Source organism: Phyllobates terribilis, unplaced genomic scaffold (genome assembly GCF_046119375.1).
Source record: "Phyllobates terribilis strain yellow unplaced genomic scaffold, ASM4611937v1 Scaffold_119__1_contigs__length_5224398, whole genome shotgun sequence".
Taxonomy (NCBI): domain Eukaryota; kingdom Metazoa; phylum Chordata; class Amphibia; order Anura; family Dendrobatidae; genus Phyllobates; species Phyllobates terribilis.
The window spans coordinates 568,001-587,324 of record NW_027362879.1 but is presented as its reverse complement, the minus strand read 5'-3'; the positions used below and the strand labels follow the sequence as shown (position 1 = coordinate 587,324).

General features: G+C 41.2%; 1 protein-coding gene across 1 annotated transcript in view; it reads right to left on the bottom strand.

The window, feature by feature from the left end:
* Positions 1 to 1,099: 1,099 nt before the first annotated feature.
* LOC141201560 (uncharacterized) overlaps positions 1,100 to 19,324 on the bottom strand; it is a 28,899-nt gene continuing 10,674 nt past the window's right edge. The window contains exon 7 of the mRNA XM_073663555.1: positions 1,100 to 5,100. Coding sequence (XP_073519656.1) covers positions 3,656 to 5,100 — 1,445 coding nt within the window. The 3' untranslated portion in view covers positions 1,100 to 3,655. The remainder of the gene's footprint in view (positions 5,101 to 19,324) is intronic.

Genomic DNA, 19,324 nt, shown 5'->3' with positions numbered 1-19,324 from the left:
CGAGTAGCGTGATGCTCGGGCGAGTACCGAGCAGTGTCGAGCATGTTCGCTCAACACTACTACTGACATATTTAGGAAACCAACTGTGACAAACTCGTTGTTACAGGCAGAATTGGCACACCCACCCTCCACCATAAGAGGAATTCCAATAGGTCAGTTCCTTAGGGCCAAGAGGATATGCTCTAATGAGAAAACATTTGAGGAACAAGCGATAGAATTGGCTAATCGGTTTGAAGAGGGGATATAGCCGTAGCTTAATCAGACGGGGTTACAGGATAGCAGCACGAACCCCAAGAGATCAATTAATTTATGGCAATAAAAAATACAACAAATCGGAGGAGGTATGATTTATTTCGGTATATAACAATCAGTGGCCTGAAGTGAGATCAATTTTACAGAAGCACTGGTAAGTTCTATTAACAGATCCTATCCTCCGTCAAATCCTCCCCCCAGCACCCTCAATGGTGGCGAAGCAAAGTCCAAACTTAAAAGATCTGTTGGTTCACAGTCACTATGATCTGGAGAGATGTAGAGATAAACAGGATAACAGGAAAGAGATTAATGTTTTTTTCTCGTGCGGACTTTGTAAGGCGTGTGGTTATTTCAAGAAGGCAAAGAAGTTTGATAATTTTGGTGGCTCCAAAACATTAGAAATAAGGGCACATTTAAATTGTACCTCGAAGGGCGTAATTTATTATGCCCAATGTCCTTGTAAAAAGATATATGTCAGACTTACTACTAAAGAATTAAAAATTTGAGTAAGAGAGCATGTTGGGGACATTATCAAAGCCAAAACGGTGGAAGATCCTAGCACTCAAAACTTTACCACGCCATTTTTTCCATCACCATCAATGCAGCCCAAGAGAATTCCACATCATAGATATTGATCAAGTCACCATGGGAGCAAGAGGAGGGGACCTGGGGAGGATTTTATCACAATTGGAGAGTAAGTGGATCTATCGACGGGGTACCCTAGCACCGGCTGGACTTAATGAAAGCTTTGGGTTCAGTTCCTTCCTATAATTGAGGCTAATGAGTAGATGGGGGTTCTTTTAATATCTTATGGTTTTATTGTACATGTATTGGTGCTTGTTTTTAATCATCCTTAGGAAAGCTTTTGCCTGGGTTGATGGGTCGTGTGGGATGTCCGTTTCCAGTGGCTGGGGGACCAGCTCAACTGTACGAGCAAGGCAGTTGCGTGTCTATCCTCGCGGATGACCCTATACGTGTGGGATAGAAGAGTACAGTGACAATATAGTCGTCTATGTGAATTATTGTATCACTATGTTAGATGTGGGTTTTAAATGTATAGGGGTTATTTTATACTAATATATACAGTGGGTACGGAAAGTATTCAGACCCCTTTACATTTTTCACTCTTTGTTTCATTGCAGCCATTTGGTAAATTCTAAAAAATTCATTTTTTTCTCATTAAAGTCCACTCTGCACTCCATCTTGACTGAAAAAAAAACAGAAATGTAGAAATTTTTGCAAATTTATTAAAAAAGAAAAACTGAAATATCACAGTCTGCAGTTTACCTGTATTCATAGGCCTGTTTTACATCATGGCATAGCTATCTATTATCTGTATGACCATCAGAGTCACTGAAGCACTGGCACCTTAAACTTTGGCATTTTAGGCTGTATTTTTTCATTAGGATAGTCTCTTCAGTATTGATTTAAATTAAGTTATGTTACCATCATGTGTATGATTCATGTCACTTAGTAACAAGTGCATTGTATGTATACGTATATGGCATTATATTAATTAATTTCTTGTTTACTAGTGACGTTCAATTTTTTGGCCTTTTTTGGGGGTTAATTTTCCCTCCCAGCTCATGTATGTGTCACTCCCTTATAGAGGTTGTTGCCCTGTCTTGTTAATTGGTTTTATCAATTTGATGAAATAAAATCTATACCTTTTATATGCAGCTGGTATCTCTTCATTGTCCAGACGTTTAGTATATATTGACCTGGATATTTTGGTTGTTTATTCATGTTGAAGTGTCCAGGAATGGATTAACATAGGACATTTAATGTAATTAATTGTAAGTTACGTTGTCCATTTACTTGGTAACTGGAATAATTGATACTTTGATTGATAATATTGTCACTTCCTTTCATGTACCCATATTTGTGGAGTCACATGGTTATCTCTCTGACCTTTGTGTAGCTTTCACCCATGACCTACTATTTTATTGGTTGTCCTCTATTTAGGAGTGTCCGTGGGACCTCCTTTTTTTACTTTTGATACACAATCAAACTGATTTTTTATCTGGACTCATTATGATGGTGACCTGACTCTTTTTGGGGCTCAGTCACTCCACTCTTTTTGTAGGTTGTACTTTATGGGAGCGCCCACATATGAACTATGGTTTATCTATTCCGCCATGTTCTTCGGTTTATATGCTTCTGACTATACACAATGCAACCTAGCAGAGATCTGCAGCATGTACTTGCAATGCTAACACCCTGCCGCCCTTTTCCTCTCCCTCGTATTAAATCTCACTCTGCGCTATCTCAACCTAACAGAGAACTAATCTTCATTCTAAATAGGTCTTAAAAGACTCTCCCTATACGCTGCTTTCACTCTCCCTACGCTCACACTACGTTGATGTAATATGCGCAAGATGGCACCGGCAGGGCTTAAATATCCCCCTACGATGCTGTAAGGACAGCCAATCACAGTAATGCCACAACAAAGATGGCAACGACATTACTGTGATTGGCAAGCAAGCCCAGCATGTTCATTGGCTACACATAAAGCGCCAAACATACTGGGCGGGTCACTCGAATATACCGAGGTGAATAGCTAATTACTCGCCGAATAGCCTGAATTGTGTACTATTCGTGCGAGTAACAAATAGTGCGGAATGTATTCGCTCATCACTAGTAAAAAGACATAAATCCAAGTGACACATTCATTCCTGCTCCGAGTGTCAAAGGTTGTCATAACTCTGTCTCTCTGAGATGTGAAGTTACCTTTTAATACAAGTAATTTCATGTCCATGATGCTGTGATCAGGGATACAAAAATATTTGGCTACAAGTAAATCTATTCTTTTTTTCTTTTCTTGTGTGGCGATGAGAATTCATCCTTGTTCTAAGTTTTTGCCCTGTCTCACCTACATACAGACCCCCAGTTAGACATTTGGTACATATAATTAAGTACATTACATTAGATGTGATGCAGCTGAAAGTACCTGGGATCTTGTGGTCCTGATGTGAGTTGGGAATCTTTATCTTGTCCGTGGTCATTATAAATGGACGGGTTTTACATATACAGTTGGTGAGGATGAATTTTGTAAGTTTCACCACAAAGGTGAAACTATCCTCCTGGTCAGTTTGCTTAGTTTGCTTTCCCTCCCAGTACCTTTTAAGTCTAACAATGTTAGGTTTCTGGGAGATTATACTTGTTCCTTTTATTTTTAGTTCTCCTCAGCTTGCTTACTTTGCCCTATATGAATGTGTTTTAGGTTTCTCACTCAGGGTTTTCGTATTTTACTTCATACTTTCCTTTTCCCTGGTTGACAGTGTGTTGTGGCCTCCCCTCTGGTTCCTCCGGAGGTACGAGAAACTCCTCAATGGCCTAATAGAGAGTTAGGTCCGTGGCGTTTTTAGTTGTGCAGCTAGGGCCTTTCTAGTCTGTACAGAGACTAGTTGGGTTTAGCTGCGGCATTCTCCTCTGTGTGGGTTCTCTGGTGGCTATCAAGATGCGCTTTCTGGTTAAAACATTTCCCACATTTTGAACATGAAAATGGCTTCTCCCCTGTGTGAGTTCTCTGATGTTTGATAAGATTTGATTTCTTTGCAAAATATTTCCCACATTCTGAACATGAAAATGGCTTCTCCCCTGTGTGAGTTCTCTGATGTTCGATAAGCGTTGATTGCAATGTAAAAAAGTTCCCACATTCTGAACATGAAAAAGGCTTCTCCCCTGTGTGAATTCTCTGATGTCTAATAAGATTTGATTCCTGTACAAAACATTTCCCACATTCTGAACACGAAAATGGCTTCTCCCCTGTGTGAATTCTCTGATGTCTAATAAGATTTGATTTCTTTATAAAACATTTCCCACATTCTGAACATGAAAATGGCTTCAACCCTGTGTGAGTACTCTGATGTGTAATAAGTTTTGATTTCTCTTTAAAGCAGTTCCCACATTCGGAACATGAAAATGGCTTCTCCCCTAAGTGAGTTCTCTGATGGCTGATCAGATTTGATTTCTTTATAAAACATTTCCCACATTCTGAACATGAAAATGGGTTCTCCCCTGTGTGAATTCTCTGATGTGCAATAAGATATGTTTTCTCTGTAAAGCAGTTCCCACATTCTGAACATGAAAATGGCTTCTCCCCTGTGTGAGTTCTCTGATGGCTGATAAGATTTGATTTCTTTATAAAACATTTCCCACATTCTGAACATGAAAATGGCTTCTCCCCTGTGTGAGTTCTCTGATGTGCAATAAGACTTGATTTCACTGTAAAGCAGCTTCCACATTCTGAACATGAAAATGGCTTCTCCCCTGTGTGAGTTCTCTGATGTGCAATAAGACTTGATTTCACTGTAAAGCAGTTTCCACATTCTGAACATGAAAATGGCTTCTCCCCTGTGTGAGTTCTCTGATGTTTGATAAGATTTGATTTCTTTGTAAAACATTTCCCACATTCTGAACAGGAAAAAGGCTTTTCCCCTGTGTGAGTTCTCAGGTGCCTAACAAAATCTGATTTCTGGTTAAAACATCTCCCACACTTGGAGCAAGAAAATCTATTCTCTGCTGTGTGAATTTTTTCATGTTTAAGAAAAGACTTTTTGAGGGGAAAACTATTTCTATATTCTGAACGTGAAAATGGCTTCTTTGCTTTAGGAGCAGTTTGTTTTTTAATGCTTATTTTGTGACTTGGATTTTCCTTAGTAGTCGGTAATGAATCAGAAGACAGGACCTGTTTCAAATGATCAGATGACAGATCTTTGCTGTGAAGGGATGATGGTATATCTGGAGTAATGGCATTCACTTCAATTGTATCCTGTGGGATCTCAAGATCACCTGATTTAAAAATTGAAGATGTCAGGTGTCCCTCTGATCTCCTGGTACAGACATCTGCCAATAATAAAACCAATTATTATTTTTTAATAAAAAATCCTTGTAATTATATATTTTTGAACATTTCTACTTAAATAGTCCGTAAAAATGGCAAGTTATGAAAAAAAATTGAATTATTCACCAAGACAATGACCGTTCACAGTCTAATAGAAAACCTCATAGCATGAACCAGTAAAGTGTGGTGTTCAATTGTTTGTTACTTCTGCCTCCCAAATATGGAATAAAAAGCCACCAAACAATGTTATGTAGGCAAAAATAATACCAAGAAAAACTTCTATTAATCTCACAAAAAAACAAGTCCTCATTCAGGTCCATCATCTGAAAAACAGAGGTTTCCACATTATTAGTGGCTCAAAGGCTCTTGAAAAGCAACATGGCTTCCATAAACCAATCCAGCAATATCCGCTCTCCCAAAGTCAAATCTCCCCCTCACTTCTGCGCCTTGCAGTGTGCCCAAACCACATAGCATCCATGTATTTGGCATTACTATAGTGGCAGAACCCACTTAATTTATGGTGTGTGTCTCCTGGAGCACAATCTGGACACTATGTGTTGGGTAATAAAATAGCATATTTGCAATTTTCAATCTACAACATCCACTGTGTGTTAATTTCAGGAAAGTGCCTGTGGAATCAAAATAGTCACTACTTCTATAGATTAATTCACTGAGAGTTATAATTTCCAAAATGGAGTCACTTTATGGGTATTTCTCCTGCTCTGGTTTTCTGCCATTGTGTCATATAAGGGCTTCTGCAAATGGTGGGTCCTATCTCCTCTGGGATCTCCTACTGTGACATCTGCTTCTGTCACCAGGAGCCACCTTTTTCCCTTCCCCCATGAGAGCACCATACGAGAGAGAGTAGGATCTGCCCCTATTACCGGACAGGAAGCCCTGAGCACAAAATAAAAATGCAACTCCCACTTCCTCCTTCAATGTGTTTCCTGTCCTCAAGGATGTAGAAGCCTGGAGCTCACGGCTGGAGCAGCCATAAATCATGGAACACCATGCTGAGTTCTATAGCTACCTCTAGTGAGTAGCAATGAGCAGGGGCCCAGTTGGGCGCTGAAATGATAACATCAGTCTGGAAGAAACTAAATTTAATGATTCCGTACCTACCTACGTTTGTTTGGCCTAGGCCTCATGGCTTGTGTATAAAGCCTCACTGCTAGGCCTCATGGCTTGTGTATTGAGCCTCACGGCTAGGCCTCATGGCTAGGCCTCGTGACTTGTGCATTGAGCCTCACGGCTAGGACTCATGGCTTGTGTATTGAGCCTCACGGATAGGCCTCATGGCTTGCGTATTGAGCCTCATGGCTTGCATATTGAGCCTCATGGCTAGGCCTCATGGCTTGCATATTGAGCATCACAGCTAGGCCTCATGGCTTGCGTATTGAGCCTCACGGCTAGGCCTCATGGCTTGCGTATTGAGCCTCACGGCTAGGCCTCATGGCTTGCGTATTGAGCCTCACGGCTAGGCCTCATGGCTTGCGTATTGAGCCTCATGGCTTGCGTATGGAGTCTCACGGCTATGCCTCATGGCTTGCATATTGAACCCCACGGCTAGGCCTCATGGCTTGCGTAATGAGTCTCATGGCTAGTCCTCATGGCTTGCGTATTGTGCCTCATGGCTTGCGTATTAAGCCTCATGGCTTGCGCATGGAGCCTCACGGCTTGCGTATTGAGCCTCATGGCTTGCATATTGAGCCTCACGGTTAGGCCTCATGTCTAGGCCTCATGGCTTGCATATTGATCCTCACGGCCAGGCCTCATGGCTTGCATATTGAGCCTCACGGCTAGGCCTCATGCCAATTCAGGTGTAGGTTTATGACTCATGTTGGCCTGTCTGAAGGTTTTTTTCAGACCGCTTCATAGTTGCGGAAAAAGCTGTCACGTTAGGTCTAGGATTTTCCTCAGCTGTCTGCCTTACGGGGGGTTGCCTGGTTAGCCAGACAACTTGGGGCTTGTAGATCTGTTTCACTAAGGTCTCAAAACTTCACTACCCTTTACTAGCAATATTACCGATATTGGTAAGGAAGGTCTCTGGACGATGCCCTCGGTCTGGGGTGATTCTATTAAATACAGTCCAAAGGATAGCTGCTGAGTAACAGGTCCAGTCAATCCCTCATACTTGGATAGAATATTGAACTAGTCTGCATTTAACATCTATGTCCCAGTGGTCTTCTTGGTAAAGGTGTGAATGGGGGTGCTAAAAGAATAATACCAATTTAAGTCCAGTTGATCTTCACAATCTGGGATCATTAGTAATGTAACATAGATTGAATAAAGACCTAGGTCCATCAAGTTCAACCTTTCTCCCCCAATTGTACTCTGACACTAACTTACTGGAACTAGGCCTCACAAATGTATTATTACCGTTTTTATTATAACTTCACTATTACAATTATAATGAACCAGTTTATAATTTTTAATTAGTTTTATTTTTTTGTATTTCTAATAATGGTTTTAGTAAAATCCCTATACCTAAAAACTGTTGATCTAGAAGAAGGCAAAACCCAGGACACATTCAGCAATTTGCATCAAGGGGGAAAAAAAAAATTCCCTCTTGACCCCAAGAAAAGGCGATCAGTCCTAGAACCCTGGATCAAATGTACTACTATAGGTGTAATATTTTATCTAATTTAACTGTAACCCACAATGTTATGTGTATCGAGGAAATCATCCAGCCTTATCTTTTTTGAAAGCTGTTAGTGTCTGCCCTTACTACCTCTTGTGGTTGGCATTCCACAGTCTGACAGTAAAGGACCCTTTCATATTTTAGGAGCTGGAATCGCCTTTCTTCCACCCGTAATGAGTGCCCCTGGTCCTTAGTATGGTCTTTGGAGGGAATAAGTCATGTGCTAGTCCTTAGTACTGACCACACATATATTTATAGATGTAAATGAGATCCCCCTCTGAGGAGTTATTTTTCTAAGCTAAACAAGCTCAACTTTTTCAACCTCTCATCATATGAGAGGCCTCCATCTCTTTAGATGAACTGGCTGATAAACATCTGCAGCTCAGTTCCCCCCACCCCCTCCTGGTTGAAGGTGCAAGAGGAACATGGCTACGCTAAGCTTAAAAGAAACCACTTCGAATGACCTTTTGGACCTCAAGTGATTAAACTCTCTATACCCCATATCCCCCTGATAGGAAATGGTAGGAGGAGCTGCGAGTTGTACTCACCGGTGGGGGGCTGAAAATCCAACATTTGCTCCAATCTACCCTTCTGGCTTACAGTGATAAGAAACTTGATCGTGCCAAGAGGGCAGCACTATACTGGTCTGACCTCTTAAGGGAGGTATGAGTTGGTTGATAGACCACCAATTGCCCCAATCTACCCTCCTGGTATGGAATAGTAAGATAAACTTGATTGTGCCAAGTAAGGCAGCACTATACCGGTCGGCCTTCCTAAGGGAAGTGCGAGCTGGACTCACTGCTAACTATGGTTGATAGTCCAAAAATTGCCTCAATCTACCCTCCTGATTCGGAATGATAAGATAAACTTGATTGTACTGAGTCGGGCAGCACTACCGGCCTGCCCTACTAAGGAAGGTACGAGTTGGACTCGCTGGTATGGGACTGACGAACCAGTAAATATCCCAGTCCATTTTCCTAATGGAGTTGCCCGACAGACATGATTATACCAGATCTGGTAAAATTATTTCAAGACCAGTGTATCCTCCCAGTTAGAAGTGCAGATGGACAAATTGGAAATTAAGTCAATGGAACCATATTACACTATGTATTCTTGTGATTAAAGTCATAAACTGGTAGACTCAACTAAGTGGCGAGTTGGTTAAATATCCAGTCAGTGCGCTCTTGGAGTGATAAGACGGCAGCGCTGCAATAAACCTATAAAAGGAGGAATCAGTGGATGAGTTAAAATGTTCCCGTACCCGTGAGACTCCTGTGGTGAAGGAGAAGCATCTTTGCTAGTTAAGATGAATGCCTTCACACTGAGGTAAGACTGTTCTGATTATTACTCAAGCACAGGATGATATGTACTTAAGGTACATGTTTAACGGGATGGGATGCTAATACCTTAGCTTAAGACCATCTGAGATTTGACCAATGCCATAAGAGATCTAGATCTCTTTCTGAATGAGTTGCTTTGGAGAAAAAAAAAAGTGTGTCAGAGGAGATGGTTATCACTTGGTTTACTTAGTTTCTTTGCTTGAAAACTAATCTATTTTTCATTTGAACTATTTTCATCTAGCAATCTCCATGGTTGGATTATAAAGTTGCAGAATTGATGCTATTATAGGGGAATAGCGTAAATACGATCACACCTGCATGAACGGTGGATTGTGACTTTTCTTTTGGAATAGCTCAGATCTGTATCTTACCCTTTCTAGTTGTATTAGCTCTTGGTCCTTGGCTAGATTGTGGTAGCCAGAAACTCCCCAGGATGGAAATCTCAAACTATAAGGGTCCGTTCGGCTTAAATACATTTTTTGGGGGGACTTAACATTACATCTTAAGGGATATAAAGTACTAAATATTTCTGCTGGTTTTGAGATCCCCATTTTGGCAATCTGGGATGCTCTATCTACTCTTGGTAGCATAGAGTTGGGTAGTTTTGAATAATTATGTGATCATTGACCCTAGAAAGGGTTTAGGGCCCAGATCTTGGGCTTAAGTGGGGCCTTCAATTGAAAATGCCAACAATATTAAAGTAGAAACCCTAGTCAAAGCCTGGTTAAGGTTACCAGGTTCCCTGAATCGATTAACTTCTGCTTCTATTACACGCTGTGTCCTAGTACCAGTTCTTATATACTTCAGTTGTTGGTTAGTTGATTTAATGAAAACAGAATATCTAATCAAATCTGTGAAAGATACTCAACCATGTATATAAGTGAAGTCTCTAAATATAGACCATTCTCTGGGAGATAAAGAGGAAAGAGTGTTGTAAAAATCCTTTTTACTCTTGTTGGTGCTTTTGGTTTAAGCTCCAAATCGATAGAGATTATGTTGATAGTGCTTCAAGAAGGAAGACTGAATGATATCTAAAAAAATCACAATCTGTTGAACTAGGATATTTCGGGGATCTTTCTTCAGGTGTAAGATCCTACATGGGTGCTCCCTCCCTATTGAAGGGCTCCATTGCTATTGTCTCTCGTATGGTGCTGTCATGGGGGAAGGGAAAAACGATAATCACTTACCGCTAATTTGATTTTCCTGAAACCCATGACAGCACCCTAATTTTCCCTCCCTCTGGCTTTTGGTTGATAGTTCTTAGTCTTCTCTTCTCCCAATGAAGAATGCGCTTGAGTGAATGTATAAATAAAAATGATGATGAATTGGGTGACTCTTACTTGACTCCTGGAAACCACATTGAAGGAGAAAGTGGGAGTTGCCTTTTTATTTTGTGCTCAGGGCTTCCTGTCCAGTAATGGGCGGATCCTACTCTCTCGTATGGTACTGTCATGGATTTCAGGAAAGTCAAATTACCGGTAAGTAATTACCGTTTATACATTCTGCAGGCAGTGCTAGTGATGGAAGAGACGTCGGAAGAAGAAGCTCTGGGCGGCGCAGGCTCTGTCCAGCCACTAACAGCCCCAGCCCCCTGAGGAAGCCAAACATGGCGAAAATTGTTGGGGTGGCCATGTATATATTTTCGGTAGCACTAGGGAAACTGTGTATGTCCTAATAAATAAAGTGATCAACTAATCTATGAACTGCAGACAGAGGAAAACTATAATGAATTTAATGAGCTCATGATATCAGATGTATCCTAATACTATACAGTTTCTAGAGACTTAATATCATAGTAAGTGCACAGACAAAACTAGTGTAGTTTTAATTTACTTCTTTACCACATTTTAGTAAAACAGTAATAAAAGACATTTTTTATACACCCCTCAACCAGGTTTTTTTTTACCCTCTCGGTAATTTGTCAATACGCATATGACAGAAAATACCCAAAAGTGACACCATTCTAAAAACTGCACCCATTAAGGGGCTCAAAACCACATTCAAGAAGTTTAGTAACCCTTCAGGTGTTTCACAGGAATTAATGGAATGTGGAAGGAAATTTTTAGTTTCACAAAGTGTAACAGGAGAAAATGGATCCCAAAATGTGTTGTGCATTTTCTCTTCAGCATGCTGATACCCCACGTGGGGGAAAACAACTGTTTGGGCGCATGGCAGGGCTCAGAAGAAAAGGATCGCCATTTGACTTTTTAAATGTAAAATTTGCTGGAATAATTAGTGGACGCCATGTCGCGATTGGAGAGCCCCTGATGTGCCTAAACAGTGGAAACACCCCACAAGTGACACCATTTTGGAACCTAGACCCCTCAAAGAACTTATCTAGAAGTATGGTGAGCACCTTGAACCCCCATGTTCTTCACAGAAGTTTATAATGTTGAGCCGTGAAAATACAGAAAATCTAATTTTTCCCACAAAAATGTTTTTTTGCCCCACATTTTACTTCTTCACAAGGGTAACAAGAAAAATTGCACCACACAATTTGTTGTGCAATTTTTCCTGAGTATGCAGATACTCCATATGTGGAGGAAACTACTGTTTAGGCGTACGACATTTCTTTGATGGAATGGTCTGCGGGTGTCATGTCGTGTTTGGAGAGCCCCTGATGTGCCTGAATAGAGGAAAAACCTTCACAAGTGAACCCATTTTGGAAACTAGATCCCTTAAGGAATTTATCTACCATATTATTTGGACTATAAAATGCATTTTTTAACAAGAAAAACTCTTGTTAAAAAGTGTGCGTCTTATAGTCCGAAGGTAGCTTCCTGTGATGGAGGAGAAAGCTGATACTGCATCCTCCCCAATCACAGAAAGAGCTGCTGTCTATTCTTCTGCTCTGCACTGATCTATGTGACCGGTGAAGAGCAGGAGAGGAAGTTTACCGACAGAACGGAGGCTGCAGGAGCTAAGCAACTGAAGGAACTTCTGCAACAGTAATTCCAAGACCTTTCAGGTCTGCGAGTGTCATGTCGCATTTGGAGATCCCTTGATTTGCCTAAACAGTGAAAAACTACCACAAGTGACCTCTTTTTGAAAACCTGACCCCTCAAGGAACTTATCTAGATGTGTGGTGAGCACATTGAAACCACAAGTGCTTCACAGAATTTTACAACGTTGATCTGTGAAAATGAAAAATATATATTTTTCCCACAAAAATGTTGTTTTAGCCCTAATTTTTTTCATTTTCACAAGGATAGCAGGATAAAATGGACCCCAAAATTTGTTGCGTAATTTCTCCCGAGTATGCCGATACCCCATATGTGGAAGAAAACTACTTTTGAGGCACAGTGCAAAGCTCAGAAGGGAAAAAGTGCCATATTGGAGGTCAGATTTTGCTGGGCTGGCTTGAGGGTGCCATATCCCATTGGCAGAGCCCCTGAGGTGCCAGAACAATAGAACCTCTCCCGTAAGAGACCCTATTTTACAAACTAAACCTCTCAATGAATTCATCTAGGGGTGCAGTGATCATATTGACACCACAGGGGGGGTTACAGAATTTTATACTATTGGGCAGTGAAGAAAAAATAATATAATTTTTCCCACTAAAATTTTGTTTTAGCCATTGATTTTAGATTTTTCACACTGGGAAATGGATAAAAATGGCACCAAAATTAATCCCACAAATTCTGCTCAATGTAGAAATACCCCACATGTGGCTGTACAGTACTGGTTAGCCACACAGAGACTCGGGAAGGACAGAGCACTATTTGCCTCCTCGAGCGCAGGACTCCATATACAAAGCCCCTAAGTGCTAGAAGAGCAGAATCCCCCCTCAAGTGACCACATTTTGGAAAATATACCCCCTTTGGGATTTTATCTACAGGTGTAGTGTAGATTTTCACTCCATGTTTTTCTTTTCCAGAAACAAGCAGCAGTGGATGTTGCCGAGTGAAAATTGCAAACTACCTTTGTAGTGCCTAGTACGTTGTATTGCCTGTACATTGTGCCTAGCTCATACTTCTGGAGACATGCACCCGTTAATTAGGCCAACTTTCATCGCTACAGAAATGCCAAACATATGGACGCTAACTGCGATTTGGGCACACCGTGGTGCTCAGAAGGGATGGGAGCATTTGCATTTGGGAGAGCAGAATTTGCTATATTTCTTTTGGGGAGTGAGAAGCCATTTTCACTATTCCAGAGCCTCTGTGCTTCCAAAAAAGTGGTTAGTCCCTCATTATAAACTATTGACAGTGAGACAACGTCGAACTAGTAGGAGACGCCCTCTAGTGGACGTGCTCATTATCAATGAATATAGGTGATACCATGGAAAAGATAATATAGTTTCTGTTACTGATGACAAATTAATAAATTAGAACCAGTGATGAGCAAGTATGTTCTGTTAACCCTTTCAGCGAGCATGCTTGGGCGAGCACAGAGTATCTTCAGAGTGCTCGGTGTTATGTTTAAATCACTCCTCTGTGCATGATTTGCAACTGTTTGACAGCTTTAATACATGTGAGAAATGCCTGCTAATCATGCACACGGGAGTGATTCAAACATAACTCCGAGCACTCTGAAGATACTAGGTGCTCGCCCGAGCATGCTCGTAAATCTCGAGTAACGAGCATGCTCGCTCATCACTAATTAGAACGTGTCAGTAAGAAGATAGATAGCATTCATCTTGAGACCCGTAGAAGCGCAAGGAAGCGTGAAATGGCTGTCATCCACGATATGTTCCACATACTCCCCCGCTCTTAGGTTTTAAAGTGATGAAATAAAGACTGGTATTTTTACAGTCAGTGAGTGCTATCTATCCTCTTACTGACACAGACGATTGCTCACTGTTTCCATTGAGATATGCGTCCGGCTTGTGTGGGATGAGGTGTCCTGACTGCTTTTGTAACATTGCTGCTTAAGGAGGCTCTGAAATACACAGGTGCCGGCTTTTTGTCTTTATCTTCAATAATAAATTAGAACGCTTTACATCAAGACCATATAAAGACCACACATTCATTGTAATTTTAAAATTGCACACATTTTCTTTTATTGTTATTGGTAAATATATATATTAATAGAGAATCTTGAGTTGAGGGATTATTTGCCTTACGGGAATTAGTTAATAAGTTACTAATACCCTACACTGATTCCAAGAACAGTTGAGGTGTAGCTGTCAGATCAACTGACACCCGGCGGCCATCGTGCGTGCCCAGCTCCTGTGCACGCAGAATCAACTGGGCATATCTATACATCCAAGGTAGGTAAGTACTTACTGACCTGGATGTATGGATAAGTCCAATGTCGTGAAGGGGTTAAAGGGTGATGAGCAAGACAATCCTTCGGATATGGAAATTGGAGTAGATAGCACCATTCCTGTTTATGGTAGCCATCTTTTGAGCTGCCAGGTGACCATGAACAGTGCTCTCAATACATTGTGTCTGCAAACTATTCCAGCAAGATCTGCATTCAAATAGCTAAATGGCGCATCTTCCTTTCTTAACCTGCCATGTGCCCAGATAACAGTGTACAGCCGTATAGTGTCAGATTTGGCTGCGTAATGCGTTCCAACAGCAGGAAGACTGTGTTCTGAGTGGGTGGAGTGCGTTCCAGAACAGGGGAGTTTGCGTTCCACTGTGGGATGAGGGATGGAAGCCGTGCAGGACTATAGGACAAAAAAATAATAAGCCTGGAAATATCACAGGAGGCGAACAGGTGTAAGTGATCAGCCTGTGGGCCGTGGAGGATGATGATCAGTGATTAAAATAAGGAGAAGCCGTTCTGCAACATAAAGAATACAAAATAAATACCATGATAATGAAAGAAAATTAATCTCCGTTAAATGACATGCAAATACAGTATCTCAAAACACATATACAGTTAGGTCCATATATATTTGGACAGAGACAACATTTTTCTAATTTTGGTTCTAGACATTACCACAATGAATTTTAAACAAAACAATTCAGATGCAGTTGAAGTTCAGACTTTCAGCTTTCATTTGAGTGTATCCACATTAAAATTGGATGAAGGGTTTAGGAGTTTCAGCTCCTTAACATGTGCCACCCTGTTTTAAAAGGGACCAAAAGTAATTGGACAGATTAAGTAATTGTAAATAAAATGTTCATTTCTAGTACTTGGTTGAAAACCCTTTGTTGGCAATGACTGCCTGAAGTCTTGAACTCATGGACATCACCAGACGCTGTGTTTCCTCCTTTTTGATGCTCTGCCAGGCCTTCACTGCGGTGGTTTTAAGTTGCTGTTTGTTTGTGGGCCTTTCTGTCTGAAGTTTAGTCTTTAACAAGTGAAATGCATGCTCAATTGGGTTGAGATCAGGTGACTGACTTGGCCATTCAAGAATATTCCACTTCTTTGCTTTAATAAACTCCTGGGTTGCTTTGGCTTTATGTTTTGGGTCATTGGTCGTCGTTTCAAACTACAGATGGACAATCAGTTTGGCTGCATTTGGCTGGATCTGAGCACACAGTATGGCTCTGAATACATCAGAATTCATTCGGCTGCTTCTGTCCTGTGTCACATCATCAATAAACACTAGTGACCCAGTGCCACTGGCAGCCATGCATGCCCAAGCCATCACACTGCCTCCGCTGTGTTTTACAGATGATGTGGTATGCTTTGGATCATGAGCTGTACCACGCCTTCGCCATACTTTTCTCTTTCCATCATTCTGGTAGAGGTTGATCTTGGTTTCATCTGTCCAAAGAATGTTCTTCCAGAACTGTGCTGGCTTTTTTAGATGTTTTTTAGCAAAGTCCAGTCTAGCCTTTTTCTTCTTGATGCTTATGAGTGGCTTGCACCGTGCAGTGAGCCCTCTGTATTTACTTTCATGCAGTCTTCTCTTTATGGTAGATTTGGATATGGATATGCCTACCTCCTGGAGAGTGTTGTTCACTTGGTTGGCTGTTGTGAAGGGGTTTCTTTTCACCATGGAGATTATTCTGCGATCATCCACCACTGTTGTCTTCCGTGGGCGCCCAGGTATTTTTGCATTGATGAGTTCACCAGTGCTTGCTTTCTTTCTCTGGATATGCCAAACTGTAGATTTTGCCACTCCTAATATTGTAGCAATTTCTCGGATGCTTTTTTTTCTGTTTTTGCAGCTTAAGGATGGCTTGTTTCACCTGCATGGAGAGCTCCTTTGACTGCATGTTTACTTCACAGCAAAACCTTCCAAATGCAAGCTCCCCACCTCAGGTCAACTCCAGGCCTTTTATCTGCTTAATTGAGAATGACATAACAAAGAGATTGCCCACACCTGTCCATGAAATAGCCTTGGAGTCATGTCATTCTCAATTAAGCAGATAAAAGGCCTGGAGTTGACCTGAGGTGGGGAGCTTGCATTTGGAAGGTTTTGCTGTGAAGTAAACATGCAGTCAAAGGAGCTCTCCATGCAGGTGAAACAAGCCATCCTTAAGCTGCAAAAACAGAAAAAAAAACATCCGAGAAATTGCTACAATATTAGGAGTGGCAAAATCTACAGTTTGGCATATCCAGAGAAAGAAAGCAAGCACTGGTGAACTCATCAATGCAAAAATACCTGGGCGCCCACGGAAGACAACAGTGGTGGATGATCGCAGAATAATCTCCATGGTGAAAAGAAACCCCTTCACAACAGCCAACCAAGTGAACAACACTCTCCAGGAGGTAGGCATATCAATATCCAAATCTACCATAAAGAGAAGACTGCATGAAAGTAAATACAGAGGGCTCACTGCACGGTGCAAGCCACTCATAAGCATCAAGAAGAAAAAGGCTAGACTGGACTTTGCTAAAAAACATCTAAAAAAGCCAGCACAGTTCTGGAAGAACATTCTTTGGACAGATGAAACCAAGATCAACCTCTACCAGAATGATGGAAAGAGAAAAGTATGGCGAAGGCGTGGTACAGCTCATGATCCAAAGCATACCACATCATCTGTAAAACACAGCGGAGGCAGTGTGATGGCTTGGGCATGCATGGCTGCCAGTGGCACTGGGTCACTAGTGTTTATTGATGATGTGACACAGGACAGAAGCAGCCGAATGAATTCTGATGTATTCAGAGCCATACTGTGTGCTCAGATCCAGCCAAATGCAGCCAAACTGATTGTCCATCTGTAGTTTGAAACGACGACCAATGACCCAAAACATAAAGCCAAAGCAACCCAGGAGTTTATTAAAGCAAAGAAGTGGAATATTCTTGAATGGCCAAGTCAGTCACCTGATCTCAACCCAATTGAGCATGCATTTCACTTGTTAAAGACTAAACTTCAGACAGAAAGGCCCACAAACAAACAGCAACTTAAAACCACCGCAGTGAAGGCCTGGCAGAGCATCAAAAAGGAGGAAACACAGCGTCTGGTGATGTCCATGAGTTCAAGACTTCAGGCAGTCATTGCCAACAAAGGGTTTTCAACCAAGTACTAGAAATGAACATTTTATTTACAATTACTTAATCTGTCCAATTACTTTTGGTCCCTTTAAAAACAGGGTGGCACATGTTAAGGAGCTGAAACTCCTAAACCCTTCATCCAATTTTAATGTGGATACCCTCAAATGAAAGCTGAAAGTCTGAACTTCAACTGCATCTGAATTGTTTTGTTTAAAATTCATTGTGGTAATGTCTAGAACCAAAATTAGAAAAATGTTGTCTGTCCAAATATATATGGACCTAACTGTATGTACACTCCAACAGTGAAAAACTCAAGGTTAACAAGAACAATGTGGTACATCTTATGCAGTTCTCCCTAAAATTATCACAGGAATGACAATAAATCATAATCCCTATTGAGCCCCCTGGGGGTAAGAGTTTGAAGTTCATGGATCCAAAAGGCCTCCCTTATCTTCAGTAGGCGTACACAGTCACCTCCGCATGTAGGGGGAAGCACCTGTTCAATGACCTGGAACTTGAGTTGAGATACTTATTATACCGCTATTATGTGCTCTCTATTGTAATGTTTTGCATTTTCAGATGATTATGAATTTCAGAATTACCTTATGACAGTTTGTTTCTAGTACTTTTATGTTTTTGTCTGATATTTGTAGTTTTTATTTTTTTGTGCTTAAGCTGCAGTACACTCTGATGAAGGTCTTGAGGACCAAAACGTTTGTACCAGTGTTGGACTGCAATTAAATACTTTAAAATTATGTCTGTTTGATTGCCAAGTTTCATTTGCTATTTGAATGGTTTTGGACCCTACTTGCACACCTATTCCAGCAGTGCTGCGTTTTTCTACACTATTATCTACTCCAGTACGTAAGCACGCTGAAGTGTCATGTCCTCTTCCACGTTCTCGTATAATGCTGGGGAAACATCCAATATCATTGCTCAATCTAACCTATCATGTGATTTCTTAAAAGTTCCCCCGAAGGAGACGTGAGGACATACCTTAGAGCGAGAATTTCGCCACTTCACCAGCATCGAGTTGCATTGTGCCACATTGACGGAATATTTCAGAGTACAAAGGATTCTAAGGGGATTGAGGGTCCCAATTCGTCCAACCCTGTTTAGCGATCAGTCTGAGTACTGCATAAAATGTTAACATATCCTTAATAAATGCTCTTTTGATCTTATGACCCTAACAGTTGACTACTTACAGAAGGCTATTCTATCGATCAAAGAACAGGTAAAAAATATTGAGACTCAACTTGCTGCTACTATCTCTACAGAAGAACTCAGCACTAGTGATGAGCGAGTATGTTCTGTTAACCCTTTCGACGAGTATGCTGGGGCCGAGCTCCGAGTATTTACAGCTGCTCTGTGATATGTTTGAATCACTCCCGTGTGCATGATTTCCGACTGTTTGACAGTTTTAATACATGGGAGGAATGTCTATTTCTTACACATTCCTCACATGTAATAAAGCTGTCAAACAGTTGCAAATCATGCACACAGGAGCGATTCAAACATATTACCGAGCAGCTGTAAATACTCAGAGCTCGGCCAGAGCATACTCGGCGAAAGGGTTAACAGAACATACTCGCTCATCACTCTACAAAACAAAATCAAGACGAACATCGACCAGCATCAACGAGATACGGAGAGCAAGAAAAGGAAAAAGTTTGCGAGAGATACCGAAGATTACGAGCAAGACTGGGTCTATAGATGGCAAAACAGATAGACCAAGAAATTATGCTCCCAGATTTGCCAAATCCACTACAGATTCTTCTACCTCCAGTTCGGACACGGACAGGAGGGACCTTTTTACCAATTCTGCTCCTTTTTTAGGTCAACGAAAAAGATATTCCCGAAGCAGAAGACCAGAAGAGGTGGCCAACACAAGCGGAAACGTG